Source organism: Hyla sarda, chromosome 1 (genome assembly GCF_029499605.1).
Source record: "Hyla sarda isolate aHylSar1 chromosome 1, aHylSar1.hap1, whole genome shotgun sequence".
NCBI lineage: Eukaryota > Metazoa > Chordata > Amphibia > Anura > Hylidae > Hyla > Hyla sarda.
The window spans coordinates 365,326,621-365,345,768 of NC_079189.1; the positions used below are offsets into that span (position 1 = coordinate 365,326,621).

The window sequence follows — 19,148 nt, forward strand, 5'->3', positions numbered from 1 at the left end:
GGGGTGGTGTGTTCAGGGACTGGACGGTTCAAGGCCTCTGGTCTCCCCGGGAAGCCCTGCTTCCGATAAACATCTTGGAACTGAGGGCGATTCTTCTTTGCCTTCTTCATTGGGAGTCCCTGCTTCAGTCCCGCCCTGTCCGCGTCCAGTCAGACAATGCCACGGCCTTGGCGTACATAAATCGGCAAGGCGGCACTCGCAGCTCGGCAGCCATGGCCGAGGTGACAAAGATTCTCATCTGGGCGGAAAACAAGGTTCCGGCCATTTCTGCGATTCACATTCCAGGTGTGCTCAACTGGGAAGCGGACTTTCTCAGCCGGTTCTCAGCCGAACCCGACGAGTGGTCCCTGCATCCAGAGGTCTTTGCGCAGATCTGCGACCTCTGGGGCATTCCAGACGTGGACCTCTTCGCATCTCGGCACAATCGGAAGATCCTTCCGTTTGTGGCGAAGTCCCGGGACCCCCTGGCGCTAGCTGTGGATGCCCTAGTGATTCCTTGGACTGGGTTTGCTCTGCCCTATCTGTTTCCTCCCCTTCCGCTCGCTCCTTCCCAGGATTCTGAGGAAGCTCAAAGCGGAGGAAGTTCCCGCCATACTGGTAGCTCCAGATTGGCCCCGAAGGTCGTGGTACGCCGACGTGGTCAGGCCTTCCACTTCGTTTGGACCTACTGTCTCAGGGTCTTCTTTGCCACCCCTTTTTACAGTCGCTGCATTTGACGGCGTGGTGGTTGAGACTGCGGTTTTGAGAGCCCGCGGTTTCTCTTCCCAAGTCATTCGCACCATGCTAAGGGCTCGTAAGCCCTCCTCGGCAAAAATTTACCACCGTACTTGGCGGTCTTATTTTCGTTGGTGCGAAGCTCAGGTTTTGTTTCCTGTTACTTTTTCTGTTCCCTGTCTTCTCTCTTTCTTGCAGTCGGGTTTGGAACTGGGTTTGTCTCTCAGTTCCCTTAAGGGTCAGGTTTCGGCTCTTTCTATTCTTTTCCAGCGTTCTCTGGCTTCTAATTCTCATGTCCGGACCTTTCTTCAAGGAGTGGCACATGCTGCCCCTCCTTATCGGTCACCTTCTCCCCCTTGGGACTTGAATCTGGTCCTGGGGGTCCTCCAAGGTGAACCTTTTGAACCCCTTAGGGAGGTGTCCCTGCGCCTCCTTTCTTGGAAAGTGGCGTTTCTTGTTGCTATCACCTCCATTCGGAGAGTGTCTGAATAGGCAGCCCTCTCCTGCCGTTCTCGGTTTCTGGTGCTTCATCAGGACAAGGTTGTTTTCCGGCCAGATCCTTCCTTTTTTGCCTAAGGTTGTTTCGTCCTTTCATCTCAATGAGGACATTGTTCTTCCGTCCTTTTGTCCCACTCCTTCTCATCCTAAGGAGCATTTACTCCACAAACTGGATGTGGTTCGGGCTGTTAGGTCTTACCTCTCTGTCACTTCTTCGTTTAGTCAGTGTGATTCCTTTTTCGTCCTTACGGAAGGTCGTCGCAAGGGACAACTGCTTCCAAGGCCACCATTTCTCGGTTGATCCGGTCTGCCATTTCGGAAGCCTATCACTGTAGGGGTAAGGTTCCTCCCTTCAGGGTTGTGGCTCATTCTACCTGTTCTGTTGGGGCATCCTGGGCTCTCCAGAACAAGACCTCAGCCTCGCAGATTTGCAAGGCGCTACTTGGTCATCTTTGCACACTTTCTTGAGGTTTTACCGGGTTCATACCTTCGCATCGGCTGATGCTAGTCTGGGCCGTAAAGTGCTGCAGGCGGCAGTGGAACAGCCTTCTGCCTAACTGATTATCTGCCCACCCAAGGGATGGCTTTGGTACGTCCCACGGTCTGTGTCCCCCAATGGAGCAGATAGAGAAAAGGAGATTTTTTAACACTTACCGTAAAATCTCTTTCTCGAAGGATTCATTGGGGGACACAGCTCCCGCCCTTTTTGGGTTGCTCTTTGGTTTTCTGTCCGAGGGTGTGTTCAGTTATATTTTTTCTTCTGGTTCTCGGACAGTTCGTGTTTTTTCATTGACCTGTCGGTCCTCTCCTATTGCTCTGGTACTAAAACTGATTAGCTCAGGGCCTGGAGGCGGGTATATCCTGCTGGGAGGAGCCGACTTTTTTTTGTTGCCATAGTGTCATACCTTCTAGAGACAGCAGCATACACCCCATGGTCTGTGTTCCCCAATGGATCCTTCGAGAAAGAGATTTTACGGTAAGTGTTAAAAAATCTCCTTTTTGCAACAGCTGGAGGCACACTGGTTGGAAAACCTTGTTAGGTTCTGTTACCTAACTCAGTATTTTCCAACCAGTGTTCCTCCAGCTGTTGAAAAACTACAACTCCTAGCATGTACTGACTGCCGAAGGGCATGCTTGGAGATGTAGTTATGCAACAGATGGGGGTACACAACTACAACTCCCAGCATGCCGAGACAGCTGTTGGGCATGCTGGAAGTTGTAGTTTTGCAAGATCTGAAGGGCCACAGTTTAGAGACCACTGCATAGTGATCTCCAAACTGTTGTCCTCCAGATGTTGCAAAACTACAAATCCCAGCATGCCCAAACGGCTGTCTCGGCATGCTGGGAGTTATAGTTTTGCAACATCTGGAGGGCCACAGTTTGGAGATCACTGTATATTGGTCTCAAAACTGTAGCCCTCCAGATGTTGCTAGGCAACTACTCACCGGCTTCCGTAGGATCGCCGCACCAGGGAGCCGCATCCCCGTCCTCTGCCGCCCACCGCCGATGGTAAGTGGACCTCTGGTGCCAGTCACTGTTGGTTCCCCCGTCCTGCCGGTACTACTGTAGGTGGGCAGACCGGGGGAACCGAACTTTAACCCCCCCCAGCCTTTAGTTGTCAGGGCATGATTGGAGTAAAAGTCTTTCAACAGCTGGAGAGTCACAGATTGGAAGACACTGCTCTATAGTGTAAGCTAGAGTACAGAAAATCTATGTCACAAATCAATTGCTTCACATAGATAATAATACAGCACCTCCGTAAAGCCAAATGCATCATGGGAAATATGAATCAAGATGGCAGACAATCTATGCATGCCACATAAACTTAAAAAGATATATACAAGGCAATCTATTTTCTACATTATTTTCTAATAAAAGCCTATGCCTACATTCTGTAACAAAAGAGAAATAGGGCTGTTGGTTACATAACATTTCAGTCCCACTATTTGCCTGGAATATTTTACCTATATCAGTGGGTAATAGCTGTAAACTAGGGCATTGCTGATAGTGATTTCATTCTCAATAGCTTTAACAGCATAGATTGGTTTAGATATTGCTTCAAGGGATTGTAAAGCTGGATAGCTTTTGTGTGGACTTTGGGTTTTTGTGTGATGCCACATCACATTATTTATGTGAACATGCTGCAGTGACATTGTGAAGCAAAGGTCAAGAGATTTGTGTTTCCTTAACTCAACTGAATAAAGTAGGTTCTGAGTTTCCTTTAAGTATGTTACAGCTAATCCTATTTCAACATTATATTCTGTTTTTAGGAAGACTATGACAAGTATGGAATAAGAATCCGGGTGAAGTTTAGAAGCAGCACCCAACTTCATGAGCTGACCCCACACCATCAGAGTGGAGGTGAGCGGAGTGTTTCAACCATGCTCTACCTAATGGCTCTTCAGGAACTCAACAGGTGCCCTTTCCGAGTTGTGGATGAAATAAATCAGGTAATTTGAGTAAAGAGCTTTCTAAAAAGATATTTTCCCTTGTGGTCTTTACTTATATTTATTGTCATGTTGCTTTAAGGGCATGGATCCTGTGAATGAAAGGAGGGTTTTTGAAATGGTGGTGAAGACTGCGTGCAAAGAAAGCACTTCTCAGTATTTCTTTATTACACCAAAGGTAATTGACAAAAAAATAAAAAATCAGCATTTTATTTTATGTGATTGTTAAAATGTACGTAAACTCTGAAAATGCTTCTTAACCTGTTAAGGATGAAGGGCATATTAACCCTTTAGACGCTGCATTCAAAGTTGAACGCCTTGTCTAAAGTGAAAGTAAAACCATGCCGTTAGCTCAGGGAGCTGTTCGGGATCGCCGCGGCAAAACCGCAGCATCCCGAACAGCTTACATGACAGCCGGAGGATCCCTACCTGCCTCCATGCTGTCCGATCGCCGAATGACTGCTCAGTGCCTGAGATCCAGGCATGAGCAGTCAAGCGGCAGAATCATCGATCAGTGGTTTCCTATGAGAAACCAGTGATCAATTTAATAGATCAGTGTGTGCAGTGTTATAGGTCCCTATGGGAGCTATAACACTGCAAAAAAAAAGTGAATAAAGATCATTTAACCCCTCCCCTAATAAAAGTTTGAATCACCCCCCTTTTCCCATTTAAAAAAAAAACTGTGTAAATAAACATATGTGGTATCGCCGCGTGCGGAAATGTCCGAATTATAAAAATATATCGTTAATTAAACCGCATGGTCAATGGCGTATGCGCAAAAAAATTCCAAAGTCCAAAATAGTGCATTTTTGGTCACTTTTTATATCATGAAAAAAATGAATAAAAAGTCCTATCAATGCAAAAATGGTACCGCTAAAAACTTCAGATCACGGCGCAAAAAATGAGCCCTCATGCCGCCCCATACGCGAAAAAGTTATAGTAGTCAGAAGATGACAATTTTAAACGTATACATTTTCCTGCATGTAGTTGTGATTTTTTCCAGGAGTACGACAAAATCAAACCTATATAAGTAGGGTATCATTTTAATCGTATGGACCTACAGAATAAAGAGAAGGTGTCATTTTTACCGAAAAATGTACTGTGTAGAAACGGAAGCCCCCAAAAGTTACAAAATGGCGTTTTTCTTTCAATTTTGTCTCACAATTATTTTTTTTTCCGTTTCGCCATAGATTTTTTGGTAAAATGACTGACGTCATTACAAAGTACAATTGGTAGGAAAAGAAGAAATATTCAGCATCCAGGTGAAATCCAAGGGTATACTTTATTCGGAGATTTGAAAATACACGTATAAACTCTAATGGGTTTCGCACGTTAGCGCTTGGTCATAGAGTAATGAAACAATGATACAATACACACATATATATATATATACACTAAAGCCTTTTTCTGTCACATGATCATGTTACAAAGGACAAATAGAAAATCCCTACTGGATTCCTAAAGTTCTAAAACCAGCCATACATTGCTTGGTCCCTTTTCACACCGGCTGATTCAAGATGACCAAAATAAATATACTACTATGCAACTTTTTGTTGGTGGCAATTAGGTAAAATTGTTATACCACAAACTAATTATCAAGCAAAGGAAAGAGAGACAAACCAAGGCTAATGTAGGACAGAAACCTTAATTTTTCAACTTATTTTAAATGTATTTTAAAATCTTTGAAAATTCTTTGAAAATTATTTTTGGCAACTCTCTCAAGAAAATTCTGACCTTTTAGATAGCAGTGAACGAATTCCTATAAATCGGAAAAATATGTGAAGATATGTGATTGAATTAAGACATATATATTTAAATCCGCATGTAGCAACATATGCAGTATATAAATAGTAGCCACAAATACCTCTTGAGAGCGACGCGGCGAAACATGTAGGGGTGGGCATACTATTGAGTTTTAATTAACCCTCTGACAGTACAGTGGGGGTGTCTGCTGCACCGTACTTAATACTGGAAGGGAATTTTCCCTCATTAACCCTGTATATACCTGTCAGGGGTTATTTTAATTTCAAACTGGTTTTTTTTTTATATATATCAATAAAGGTTATTTTTTAAGGGTTGAGCAATAAGGGGTTTTTCACCCCGGGCTTCGGCCTCGGGGTTAGGTTAATTTTGTCTATTGATCCCCAACCAACCGGGTCATTTTCTTTAGGTTTCAGTATATAAATAGATGCAAAAAATCCAACCAGGATAAATTGTTGAGTTTTGTAGTTTAAAAAAAAAATAAAAAATTTCTACTATTAATATGTCATAATTAAATCCATTCTATAATTCAAACCTTGAGGGTATCTGGTGTTCAAAATAAACATCCAGTACATCTCTCGGTTTAGCAATTTTCTTCTTATATCTCCTCCTCTACTATTGCACTTCACTTTTTCTATACCCATAACACTGAGACTGCTAGTGTCTCCTGCATGTATTTCTCTGCAGTGCTTACTCAAAGCAGATACATTAAGTTTATCCGAATGTACGTCAGAAACATGCCGTCTGATCCTCTCTTTTAAATGATTGCTCGTACAGCCAACAAATGACTTGACGACATATTTCTTATTTGTAACATAGGAGACAAATTCTTTATTAATTTTCATATATGAGCATATAATGCATCTTCTATGGCCACATTTCCAATTCCCTACCATAGTCAGCCAATTCCCATTATGGCTCTTTCTAGAGTTGCTGTTAAATAAACTCGGGGACACCTTTCAGCCTATAGTCGGTCCTCTTCTTGACACCACGTTTATTCCAGCCCTAGTAGTTTCTTTAAAGGAGATGTCCCACGGAGAAAAATTGTACAGGTTTAGGTGCATAAATTAAAGTTATATAAGTTTGTAAATCACTTACATCACCCATCCTGCATGGAAATTATGTTTTCAGCGATTCTTTTGTCAGTCAGGAAGCTCAGCAGTTACAGTTTCTGGTGACTTTCGACCCCCCATTCACCTCCGTTATACTGGGGGTCGTGACGCAACACATTCCCACAATACCCCACGCAGCCTTCAGTTCGGCTGCCCGCCCCGTGCACGGCCTCTGCCCGCCCCATCTCATAAATAATCATTTTCCCCCCTCCCCTTCTACGTGGTTGGCTGAGCAGCTATGAATATGTAATAGCTGCTTCAGCCAATTAGAGCAGCCCCTGCGCACACTTTCACTTTCATTCTTATCCCACGGCAGGTTAGAGCATGAACTGGCAGTGTTCTGCCCTGCCTCAGTCAAAAAAACCTGTAATCACCCTCATTTGTGCCCTGTATTTGTCCCCCTGCACTCTCCCCTGTCCAGTTTAGCGCTGTGTCCTCCCGGCAGCACTATATTACCGAGGACTCAGCGCTGATCGGAACAAGAATACAGACTTCTATAGCCCAGGAGCACACTCCCCTGCATCTGGGCTATAGAAGTATATGTCCCTGCTTTGATCAGGGCTGAAGCAGCAGTCATATAGTGCTACAGGTCAGGAGAGGGCATGAGGTATATATATCTTTTCTAAGGAGTTGAAAATAAATCGTGTGTGCAGAGGCAGCCCCCCCCCCCTGCTTGTAGTACCATTTTTTTGCAAACCAGTGTGCCTTCAGCTGTCCGGGCATGCTGGGAGTTGTAGTTTTGCAACAGCTGGGGGCACCCTGGTTGGGAAACACTGTTCTAGGCTATATAAAGTATTTTCCCCTAGGCCAGTGTTTCCCAACCAGTGTGCCTTCAGCTGTCCGGGCATGCTGGGAGTTGTAGTTTTGCAACAGCTGGAGGCACCCTGGTTAGGAAAAACACTGTTCTAGGCTATATAAAGTATTTTCCCCTAGGCCAGTGTTTCCCAACCAGTGTGCCTTCAGCTGTCCGGGCATGCTGGGAGTTGTAGTTTTGCAACAGCTGGAGGCACCCTGGTTAGGAAAAACACTGTTCTAGGCTATATAAAGCATTGTTCTCTGCTTCTATTCCAGTGTTTTCAAATCAGGGTGCCTCCTGCTGTTGCAAAACTACAACTCCCAGCTTGCCCGTATAGCCTTCAGCTGTCCGGGCATGCTGGGAGTTGTAGTTTTGCAACAGCTGGGGGCACCCTGGTCGGGAAACACTGTTCTAGGCTATATAAAGTATTTTCCCCTAGGCCAGTGTTTCCCAACCAGTGTGCCTTCAGCTGTCCGGGCATGCTGGGAGTTGTAGTTTTGCAACAGCTGGGGGCACCCTGGTTGGGAAACACTGTTCTAGGCTATATAAAGTATTTTCCCCTAGGCCAGTGTTTCCCAACCAGTGTGCCTCCTGCTGTTGCAAAACTACAACTCCCAGCATGCACAGACAGCCTTCAGCTGTCCGGGCATGCTGGGAGTTGTAGTTTTGCAACAGCTGGAGGCACTCTGGTTAGGAAAAACACTGTTCTAGGCTATATAAAGCATTGTTCTCTGCTTCTATTCCAGTGTTTTCAAATCAGGGTGCCTCCTGCTGTTGCAAAACTACAACTCCCAGCTTGCTCGTATAGCCTTCAGCTGTCCGGGCATGCTGGGAGTTGTAGTTTTGCAACAGCTGGGGGCACCCTGGTTGGGAAACACTGTTCTAGGCTATATAAAGTATTTTCCCCTAGGCCAGTGTTTCCCAACCAGTGTGCCTTCAGCTGTCCGGGCATGCTGGGAGTTGTAGTTTTGCAACAGCTGGGGGCACCCTGGTTGGGAAACACTGTTCTAGGCTATATAAAGTATTTTCCCCTAGGCCAGTGTTTCCCAACCAGTGTGCCTTCAGCTGTCCGGGCATGCTGGGAGTTGTAGTTTTGCAACAGCTGGGGGCACCCTGGTTGGGAAACACTGTTCTAGGCTATATAAAGTATTTTCCCCTAGGCCAGTGTTTCCCAACCAGTGTGCCTTCAGCTGTCCGGGCATGCTGGGAGTTGTAGTTTTGCAACAGCTGGAGGCACCCTGGTTAGGAAAAACACTGTTCTAGGCTATATAAAGTATTTTCCCCTAGGCCAGTGTTTCCCAACCAGTGTGCCTTCAGCTGTCCGGGCATGCTGGGAGTTGTAGTTTTGCAACAGCTGGAGGCACCCTGGTTAGGAAAAACACTGTTCTAGGCTATATAAAGCATTGTTCTCTGCTTCTATTCCAGTGTTTTCAAATCAGGGTGCCTCCTGCTGTTGCAAAACTACAACTCCCAGCTTGCCCGTATAGCCTTCAGCTGTCCGGGCATGCTGGGAGTTGTAGTTTTGCAACAGCTGGGGGCACCCTGGTTGGGAAACACTGTTCTAGGCTATATAAAGTATTTTCCCCTAGGCCAGTGTTTCCCAACCAGTGTGCCTTCAGCTGTCCGGGCATGCTGGGAGTTGTAGTTTTGCAACAGCTGGGGGCACCCTGGTTGGGAAACACTGTTCTAGGCTATATAAAGTATTTTCCCCTAGGCCAGTGTTTCCCAACCAGTGTGCCTCCTGCTGTTGCAAAACTACAACTCCCAGCATGCACAGACAGCCTTCAGCTGTCCGGGCATGCTGGGAGTTGTAGTTTTGCAACAGCTGGAGGCACTCTGGTTAGGAAAAACACTGTTCTAGGCTATATAAAGCATTGTTCTCTGCTTCTATTCCAGTGTTTTCAAATCAGGGTGCCTCCTGCTGTTGCAAAACTACAACTCCCAGCTTGCTCGTATAGCCTTCAGCTGTCCGGGCATGCTGGGAGTTGTAGTTTTGCAACAGCTGGGGGCACCCTGGTTGGGAAACACTGTTCTAGGCTATATAAAGTATTTTCCCCTAGGCCAGTGTTTCCCAACCAGTGTGCCTTCAGCTGTCCGGGCATGCTGGGAGTTGTAGTTATGCAACAGCTGGGGGCACCCTGGTTGGGAAACACTGTTCTAGGCTATATAAAGTATTTTCCCCTAGGCCAGTGTTTCCCAACCAGTGTGCCTTCAGCTGTCCGGGCATGCTGGGAGTTGTAGTTTTGCAACAGCTGGGGGCACCCTGGTTGGGAAACACTGTTCTAGGCTATATAAAGCATTTTCCGATGCTTCTAGGCCAGTGTTCCCCAACCAGTGTGCCTCCTGCTGTTGCAAAACTACAACTCCCTGCATGCACAGACAGCCTTTGGCTGTCCGGGCATGCTGGGAGTTGTAGTTTTGCAACAGCTGGAGGCACACTGGTTGGGAAACCCTGGCACATTTGGAGGGTGCAAAAGAGAAATGTTGTATCATTCTTACTTTAATTAAAAAATAAGACATCCCCTAAAAATAAGCCATAGTGGTAGATGTGTTTTATTGAAAGTAATGAATAGGGACCCCCCTACTCATCTGCCCCAGGTACCTCAGGGATGTCACCATGTCATGAAGCGGTGGCGTCCTTATATGCCCGTGTTTTTTCCAAACCAGTGTGCCTCCAGCTGTTGCAATACTACAACTCCCAGCATGCCCGGACAGCTGAAGGCTGTCCGGGCATGCTGGGAGTTGTAGTTTTGAAACAGCTGGAGGCACACTGGTTGGGAAACACTGGCATATAAGGAGGGTGCAAAAGAGAAATGTATATATATATAAACACACACATGCACATACAGACACACATGTGTAAGTGTGTGTGTGTGTGTGTATATGCACATGCAGACATACACATGTGCAAATGTATGTATGTGTATAATATATATATATATATATATATATAGATATACACAAACATACATGGGTTAATATATATTTGTTTTCTTTGTATTGCATGTTTCACTTGTGCACATTGATTTACCATGATGGGGCTTTCTTCCTCCGACACTAGTGATGAAAGCTAGATAAGCAAACTGCTTACATAGCTGGATCACTAGCCGGGGAACACGTGCATGAGTGGGGATTGGATGACACAGGCTGCCACCTGTGCTGGGGAAGCTAGGGGGATAGCAGAACGGGGGAGGGTGGGGGAGAAGAGAAATGTGTGGGCGTTATTACATTAATGAGGGGGTGGAGAAGTAAGGCAGTGTAGGCTGGGCTGGAGCCCTGCTAGAAACGAAAGGAACTGTGGGAACCCATGTGCAGACCGGAAGACAGAGAGGTACATGAAGCAGGAAGTAACAGAGTTTCAGCTGGGATTGCGGGCGAACGGAATGGGCAATTTGGACGGGGACCAGGTCATTATGAAGGTTAGAACATGTACTTTAATATGAGCTTTTTTTGTTTTTTAAATTGGGGCATGGGATTTCTTCTTTAAGTATTGGATCAGTTTCCAAAATAGGTAAATATTTATTAATGATCCGTTTAATATGTGTAAATTGATTACTATAGGCTGTAACCAACGTGGGTTTTCTAGGGACCATATTCATACCAGTTTTTTGTTCCTCCTGCGTTTTTTGTTTTTTCTTCTATCAGATTCTTGCTTTCTATTCTATCAACTCTCTCTTCTGCTGTTATAATGTCTTGCATAGAATAGCCTCTTTCACAAAAACGCTTTCTCCATTTATTCTTTCCTTCAAGAAACTGCATATGTTGCTACATGCGGATTTAAATATATATGTCTTAATTCAATCACATAGCTTCACATTTTTTTCCGATTTATAGGAATTCTTTCACTGCTATCTAAAAGGTCAGAATTTTCTTGAGAGAGTTGCCAAAAATAATTTTCAAAGAATTTTAAAAGTTTTTAAAATAAATTTAAAATAAGTAGAAAAATTAAGGTTTCTGTCCTACATAGCCTCGGTTCGTCTCTTTCCTTTGCTTAATAATTAGTTTGTGGTATAACAATTTTACCTAATTGCCACCTACAAAAAGTTGCATAGTAGTATATTTATTTTGGTCATCTTGAATCAGCCGGTGTGAACAGGTACCAAGCAATGTATGGCTGTTGTTCCATTTCTGGTTTTAGAACTTTAGGAATCCAGTACGGATTTTCTATTTGTCCTTTGTTACATGATCATGTGACAGAAAAAGGTTTTAGTGTGTATATATATATATATATATATATATATATGTGTATTGTATCATTGTTCCATTACTCTATGACTAAGCGCTAACACGCAAAATGCGTCAGAGTTTATACGTGTATTTGCAAATCTCCGAATAAAGTATACCCTTGGATTTCACCTGGATGCTGGATATTTCTTCTCTGTCTTCACTTGGTTATTTGGAAAGTAGAATTGGTGGCACAAAAAATAAGCCATCATATGGATTTTTAGGTGCAAAATTGAAAGAGTTATGATTATTATTATTATGAGGAGGAAAAAACGAAAATGCAAAAACGGAAAAACCCCGGGTCCTTAAGGGGTTAAGGACAAAGCCCATTTGGGCCTTAAGGACGCAATTTTAATTATTTTTTTTTTTGCTCGACCAGTTGTCCGTAGTAATGCCATCACTCAGTTTACCATAAAATGTATGGCGCAACCAAAAAAATACTATTTGTGTGGGGAAATTAAAAAGAAAACCGCAAATTTTGGAAGGCTTCGTTTTTCACACCATACAATTTACGGTAAAAATGACGTGTTCTTTATTCTTTGGGTCAATACCATTAAAATGATACCTGTGATAACATAATGTATATACTCGAGTATAAGCCGAGACCCCTAATTTCAACCCAAAATCCCAGGAAAAGTTATTGACTCGAGTATAAGCCTAGGGTGGGAAATACATCATCCCCCCCTGTCATCATCCAGACCCGTCATTAACATCCTCATCATCATCACCGCCTGTCATCATCCAGACCCTCATCATCATCATCCTCTGTCATCATCCCCTTGTCATCATCCCACACATCCCCCCTTCATCATCCCCTTGTCATCATCCCCACCCCCCTTCATCATCCCCTTGTCATCATCCCCACCCCCCTTCATCATCCCCTTGTCATCATCCCCACCCCCCTTCATCATCCCCTTGTCATCATCCCCACCCCCCTTCATCATCCCACACACCCCCCTTCATCATCCCCTTGTCATCATCCCTAAACCCCTTCATCATCCCACACCCCCCCTTCATCATCCTCTTGTCATCATCCCACCCCCCCCCCCCCCTTCATCATCCTCTTCTCATCATCCGCCCTCAGTGGTCTTCAACCTGCGGACCTCCAGAGGTTTCAAAACTACAACTCCCAGCAAGCCCATCGGCTGTCCGGGCTTGCTGGGAGTTGTAGTTTTGAAACCTCCGGAGGTCCGCAGGTTGAAGACCACTGCGGCCTTCGACATCATCCAGCCCCCTCTCACCCCCCTTTAGTTCTGTACAGTACTCACCTCCGCTCGGCGCTGGTCCGGTGCTGCAGGGCTGTCAGGAGAGGAGGTGGTCCGGTGGGATAGTGGTTCTGGGCTGCTATCTTCACCGGGGGCGCCTCTTCTCCGCGCTTCCGGCCCGGAATAGAGGCGTTGCCTTGACAATGACGCAGAAGTACGTTGGCAATGAACGTACCTCTGTGTCGTTGTCAAGGCAACGTGACTATTCTGGGGCCGGGCCCGAAGCGCTTAGAAGAGGCCTCCCCGGTGAAGATAGCAGCCCGGAACCACTATCCCACCGGACCACCTCCTCTCCGGACAGCCCTGCAGCACCGGACCAGCGCCGAGTGGAGGTGAGTACTGTACAGAACTAAAGGTGGGTGAGAGGGGGCTGGATGATGTCGAAGGCCGCAGTGGTCTTCAACCTGCGGACCTCCGGAGGTTTCAAAACTACATCTCCCAGCAAGCCCGGACAGCCGATGGCTGCCCGGGCTTGCTGGGAGTTGTAGTTTTGAAACCTCTGGAGGTCCGCAGGTTGAAGACCACTGCGGGTGGAGAGTTCACTCGAGTATAAGCCGAGGGGGGTGTTTTCAGCACGAAAAATCGGCTTATACTAGAGTATATACGGTACTTTTCGATTACTGTTGCGCTTAAAAAAAAATCGCAAACTTTTTTAACCAAATTAGTACGTTTAAAATTCCCCTATTTTGAAGACCTATAACTTTTTAATTTTTAAGGGCTCATTTTTTGCGCCGTGATCTGTACTTTTTATTGATAACATATTTGCTTATATAAAACTTTTAAGAAATGTTTTATTCATTTTTTTTTTTTTATAAAATGTTATAAAAAAAAAAGCAGCTATTTTAGAAAAAATGTTTACGTTCACGCCGTACACGGTACGGTATAATTAACATTTTATCTTAATAGTTTGGATATTTACGCACGCGGCGATACCAAATATGTATAACATTTTTTTTTTTACACTTTTTGGGGGTGAAACAGTGAAAATGGGACAATTTACGTTTTTATTGGGGCAGGGGGTTTCCCCCCCCCCCTTTTTTTTTTTTTTTAACACTTTAATAGTCCCCATAGGGGACTATTTATAGCAATCATTCGATTGTTAATACTGTTCAGTGCTATGCATAGGACATAGCACTGATCAGCATTATCGGTCATCTTCTGCTCTGGTCTGCTTGATCGACCAGAGCAAGAAGACCCGTGGAAGGTAGCGGAGGCTGGTGAGGGGACCTCTGTCTGCCATGCTGGATGATCGGATCGCTGTGGCAGCGCGCGGGCGATCCGACATCCATTATAGTGACCATGGTGCTGCAGATGCATCTGAGGGGTTAATGGCGGATATCCGCGCTATCGCGGATGTCCGCCATTACCAGCGGGTCCCTGTGGTCGCCGGTAGTCAGACCCGGAGCGAACATGCTTTGGGGACATATTACAAACAGGGTGCCGCGTGCAAGATCACGGGGGTCCCCAGCGGCGGGAGTCCCGCGATCAAGCATCTTATCCCCTATCCTTTTGATAGGGGATAAGATGTCTAAGCCCCGGAGAACCCCTTTAACTTCTAGTTGTAAAGGCACATATTCCTCATCTGGGTGTTGAATTTGATAAGGATCCACATTCTTTATACCATTTGAACTTTACCCCACTTCTTCACAAGATTGTAGGAGAGTTAAAGTGATGGTTTCATCTGATGTCTGTGGGACGATGCCATGTAGTTCAGATGGCTAGCTTTTCTAAACTTCTGTATCCTTTCCAAACTATCCCTGTCCTGCTGCGGGACAAAGATGTGTCCTGCCTTACTCCGACCAATATTTTATTTAGAGGGGTAAAAGTCCTAGAATTGCCTTTCAAAAGTTTAGATTAACCAAAATTGCGGGGATTTTCCAACTGTACGAGAAAACATATATATTGTCTCTCTTTTCCCATGCATTGGACTAGATAACCAATCCTGCTTTTATTCCAATCATGCTCTGGAAGGTGCATTAGCAGCAGCTCCATTAAACCTTCTCTTTTGCCTCCATACATGCATTTCAGCTCTTCTACCTCAATTGTGTTACCCACTTGGTATTAGAGACATTGGGCTAGCAAGAAGATGGTTCATTTTGGCCTTTCTTTTCTACTGTCCAGGCAATTGGTGCTTTGGGGCGATATTTGCTGTCCAAGAACCACTTTCTCCAAATTGCCCAAGTGTTGTCAATTTTTAAGAGCAGATTGACTGATCCGAGCTCAGAAATCCTGCCCCATGGTATTGAAGATTATTTTTTAGGATCTTCTCCAGGTGGGCTCTCCTTGTCTTTGTGAGGAAGGCTTTTACTTGATTTGGTTCTCTATATCTACTTTAAGGATTTGTTTGAAACTATCCTCAAGTTTTAGGCCAAATGTGCACAGAAATGGGTAGCGAATACTCCTTTAATAGTTTCCATGTATCATCATTGCATAATAAAACCAAACTGTGTGTGTCTTCCCTCAGATATTATTTTTGTTAAACATTTTTTGTGATTTTTTTATTTTATTTATCTATTCATTTGCGTAAAGATTTCTGTCAAAGATTGGGAGGAATAAAAATGCATTCCCATGTGCCTTTTTTTAATTAACCTTTAAAGGTGACAAAAATGTCATTGCGAGAGAATGCTGTTGGTTTGAAAAACTGCTGCTTACCTAAAAATGCACTCTTAGGGACTCCAAAGAAGACTCTGTGAACAAAAAAAGCATTTTGTGTGGTGCTTTATATTTCCCTGCTGACTCCTAGCTTACATATGGAAAAACAAAAGCCATGTGTCATCATGTTTCTGTAAAAACTTCTTGTATGTAACCAGAACAAAATAAAAAGATAATAAATGTGTGTTACATGTATGTTACATGCTAGATTGTATATTTCCTAACTATATAGACAGTGGTGAGGTGGTTACTAGATTGAATCATTGGTGGGGATTTATCATTGCCTTCACCAGAAAACTAGTGCACAAAACACAGGGGGGAATTGCTCAAAAATCGGTGAAAAACCTACATAAAAACTATTTATTTAAAAATTCCTCCCCTGTTTACAAATACTCTTGTTCCTAAATCTGGAGTGCTTCCCTCACTTTGGAAGACCCAGCACGTATCCTTTATTATTCAGAATGCAGTGGTGCTGTAGGGAAATAGAGCCCTTGATGACACTTTCTCCACAGTTTACAGTGGATTATCTACAGACCATTTTAACCAAAAAGGAATTGTCTAAAGTGCACAACACTTTTAATCACTAGCTTTAATGTAAGTGCCATGTACAGGTTTTATAATGTAACATGTTGCTAAAGTAGAATGATGCATATTCATAATTAATGTATTTTTTACATTTATTTAAATTATTTTATTTATTTATTTTACCCTGCAGCTGCTTCAGAATCTAACTTATGCTGACAAAATGACCGTTTTGTTCGTCTACAATGGTCCTTACATGCTAGAGCCCACGAAATGGAATCTGAAAGCTTTTCATAGAAGACGTCGAAGAGTAGCTGCAGTCACTCAGTAAATGTGTCTTCACTACAATGTACAGTCTTCCATGCTGGAATTAAAATAATAGTTTTGCTTTAAAGGGTTACTATCATTAGAAAAAAAACTTTTGGGCGAATGATAAATTGACTAGTCTCCTATCAGACTCCCAAAAGACTTTTGATGCCACTTGGCGGCCTTGGGTGGAGTATCTTGGTGATCCCTCTTAACATATATGAGGCAATGGACCTTTCTCTCTCTTTTACCTCTTTTCTCTCCTTTTCATCTCCTTGTCTCCTCTCTCCCCCCTTTTCTTGTCCTGTCTGTCCTCCCTTATGTGTCTGTCTTATTGATGTCAATTTCCTGGTATTTCCAGAAACACTATATACAGAAATTTTGGTTTGCCAAATTACAATGGCTTGGGCACCTTCTTGTTACTTATACCTAGAAGCCTAGACGAGAGGGTGCCTTCCTCAGACCCTCTGAAGGGTGTGGTTACAACTGGCTTGTGGCTATGCCCTTACAGGGAATGGGACTGAATTAGATTTAGTTATGATTGTGGGATTTTCCACTTGTTATGTTACTTACAATTAGTATAACATTGTTATTTATGTTATTACGCTGTTATGGTATTTACCATGCTGATATACTTTGTATTTGACAAACTCAATAAATACCTTTGAAAAGAAAAAAAAACGTTTGACATATTGCCCATGCATGTAAAATGTTTTGATTGCTCTGAGTCTCGCTCCTGAGACTCACTGTGACTGCTAGTTATTAGCCGGCGAAGCAACTCCCCAGCTGGCTGATCCAACCTTTTTTTCTGCATAGATTTATACAGAGAAAAGGTTGGCTTTGATTGACAGCCGAGGAGTAAGCTGCATTCTGCCGCTTGTTTCCCCAACTCATAACTAGTGATCATAGCAAGTCTCAGAGGCGAGTCCTGGTGCAATCAAAACTTTAAACGTGTGTGGGCAACTTGCTAAAAAAAAAAATCCAAAGAAGGTAACCCTTTAAAATAAATTGCATCTTCTCTAGAATTGTGTTCCCTCCCGCTTCACAATGATTCTTTACTCTGCTGATCCATTTTCAAAAATTCCCCTGCCATCCTAACAAGCTTGTCATATATTAGTAATCCTCTCATTCAGAGACACTTTGTCAAGACCTCTTCTGAAGGAAGACAGTGGGAAATTTCATGTGGATGCTGTAAGAGAGTGAAAGCACACAAAGGAATGTCTCTTTAAATAAGTATTGCCGAAAGTAATCATCTAGGTCCTATGGATTCTACCAATTTATTTTGTATGTTTATTAAAAGATTGTGGTATAGGACCTTTCTGATAAACAGTATCGTTATTCTGTATGTTTCTAAAAAATTTACTATTTACTAAATAATTAAACTTTTTTTTTTTTATTAATCTTGTAGACCTTCATTGTGCAATATTATTTACTTTAAAATTAAGAAAACTGTACATACATATTTTATTGGAAGAATTAATTGTTTAGGTATATCAAATAATTTTAGAACTCCAAAATTTAGGCATGGTAAAAAAAAAAATGTCCTTATATGAAAGTAGGTTGTCCCAGCTTAAGTCCCCATGCACATGGTCTGACAAAGGGAAAACATAAACCGTAGCTCATGTTAAGGGCTGGCCATGGCCTTCATTGTGCTGTGGTCAGCACATATGGGCCAGCCCTGAAGCTAACATTCATTTCAATGAAAGCTTCAAAGCATAACCATATGCAAGGAAGGTACATTTCACCTTTTCATTTGCTTTCCCTAACCCCCATTGAATTCAATAAGAGCAGGGTTTTCTAAAGTGACACAGATTTCTAAATTACCTCTATTAAAAAAAATCTTAATCCTTCCAGTACTTATCAGCTGCTGTATACTACAGAGGAAGTTCTTTTCTTTTTTTTATTTATTTTCTGTCTGACCACAGTGCTCTCTGCTGACACCTCTATCCATTTCAGGAACTCTCCAGAGTAGGAGCAAATCCCCATAGCAAACCTCTCCTGCTCTGGACAGTTCCTGACATGAACAGAGGTGTCAGCAGAGAGCACTGTGGTCAGACAGAAAGGAAATTCAAAAAGAAAAGAACTTCCTGTGGATTATACAGCAGCTGATAAGTACTAGAAGGATTAAGATTTTTAATTAGAAGTAATTGACGAATCTGTTTAACTTTATGACACCAGTTGATAAAAAGAAAATGTTTTCCAGGGGAGTACCCCTTTAAATGCCCTAAAATAAGTGCAAGTGATAAAATCCTGGTAGGTGAACATGGACAACTTACAAAAGGTTAAAACAGCCAAGTTAGTAAGACTTTAAGTGTCCTATTTGGAATTGAAAAAAACAATACCTCTGCCATAACTGGTACAGGAAGTTTAGAATTTTAACAGACTAGATACAGAATAAATATCACCGATGTTGGCAAAATATAATAAAACATTCCCTATTGCATATGCCATATGGTGTTTTAGAAGATAAACCAATGTGAAGAAGTGATGTAACTAATCATCATGCAAATGTTACTCTCGTTTATATGTGTGGTTATGCCACTTTTAGAGTTAAACTTACAATGAAAAGTCTAGAACAACACATTGAAAAATGGTTCATGTTTGTTAAAATAATGAGGATGTGATACAACTGGAAGCATTCCAGCTTAAGCCTTATTTTACAGAAAAATAGACAAAACTACCCGAAGGGCATAAGGGGCCCTATTTCATACTAAGGGTGCATGCACACCACATTTTTGCTATCCTGTTCCAATATCAGTTTTTTTTTTAAAACGGATAGGCAAAAACCGGACTCAACCGTATTAAACCGTGTGCACATAGATCAACCCGTATACGGTTTGAATCGTGATGT

The 19,148-nt window shown here is 43.1% G+C and overlaps 1 protein-coding gene across 2 annotated transcripts in view; it reads left to right on the forward strand.

Annotated features, from left to right (window-relative positions):
- The window catches only part of SMC5 (structural maintenance of chromosomes 5), a 166,249-nt gene extending 149,589 nt beyond the window's left edge, over positions 1-16,660 (forward strand). For both annotated transcript variants that reach the window (XM_056523070.1, XM_056523071.1), the window contains 3 exons: positions 3,483-3,662; positions 3,742-3,837; positions 16,185-16,660. In XM_056523070.1, the coding sequence (XP_056379045.1) occupies positions 3,483-3,662; positions 3,742-3,837; positions 16,185-16,322 (414 nt within the window). In that variant the 3' untranslated portion in view covers positions 16,323-16,660. The remainder of the gene's footprint in view (positions 1-3,482; positions 3,663-3,741; positions 3,838-16,184) is intronic.
- The last annotated feature ends 2,488 nt before the right edge of the window (positions 16,661-19,148 follow it).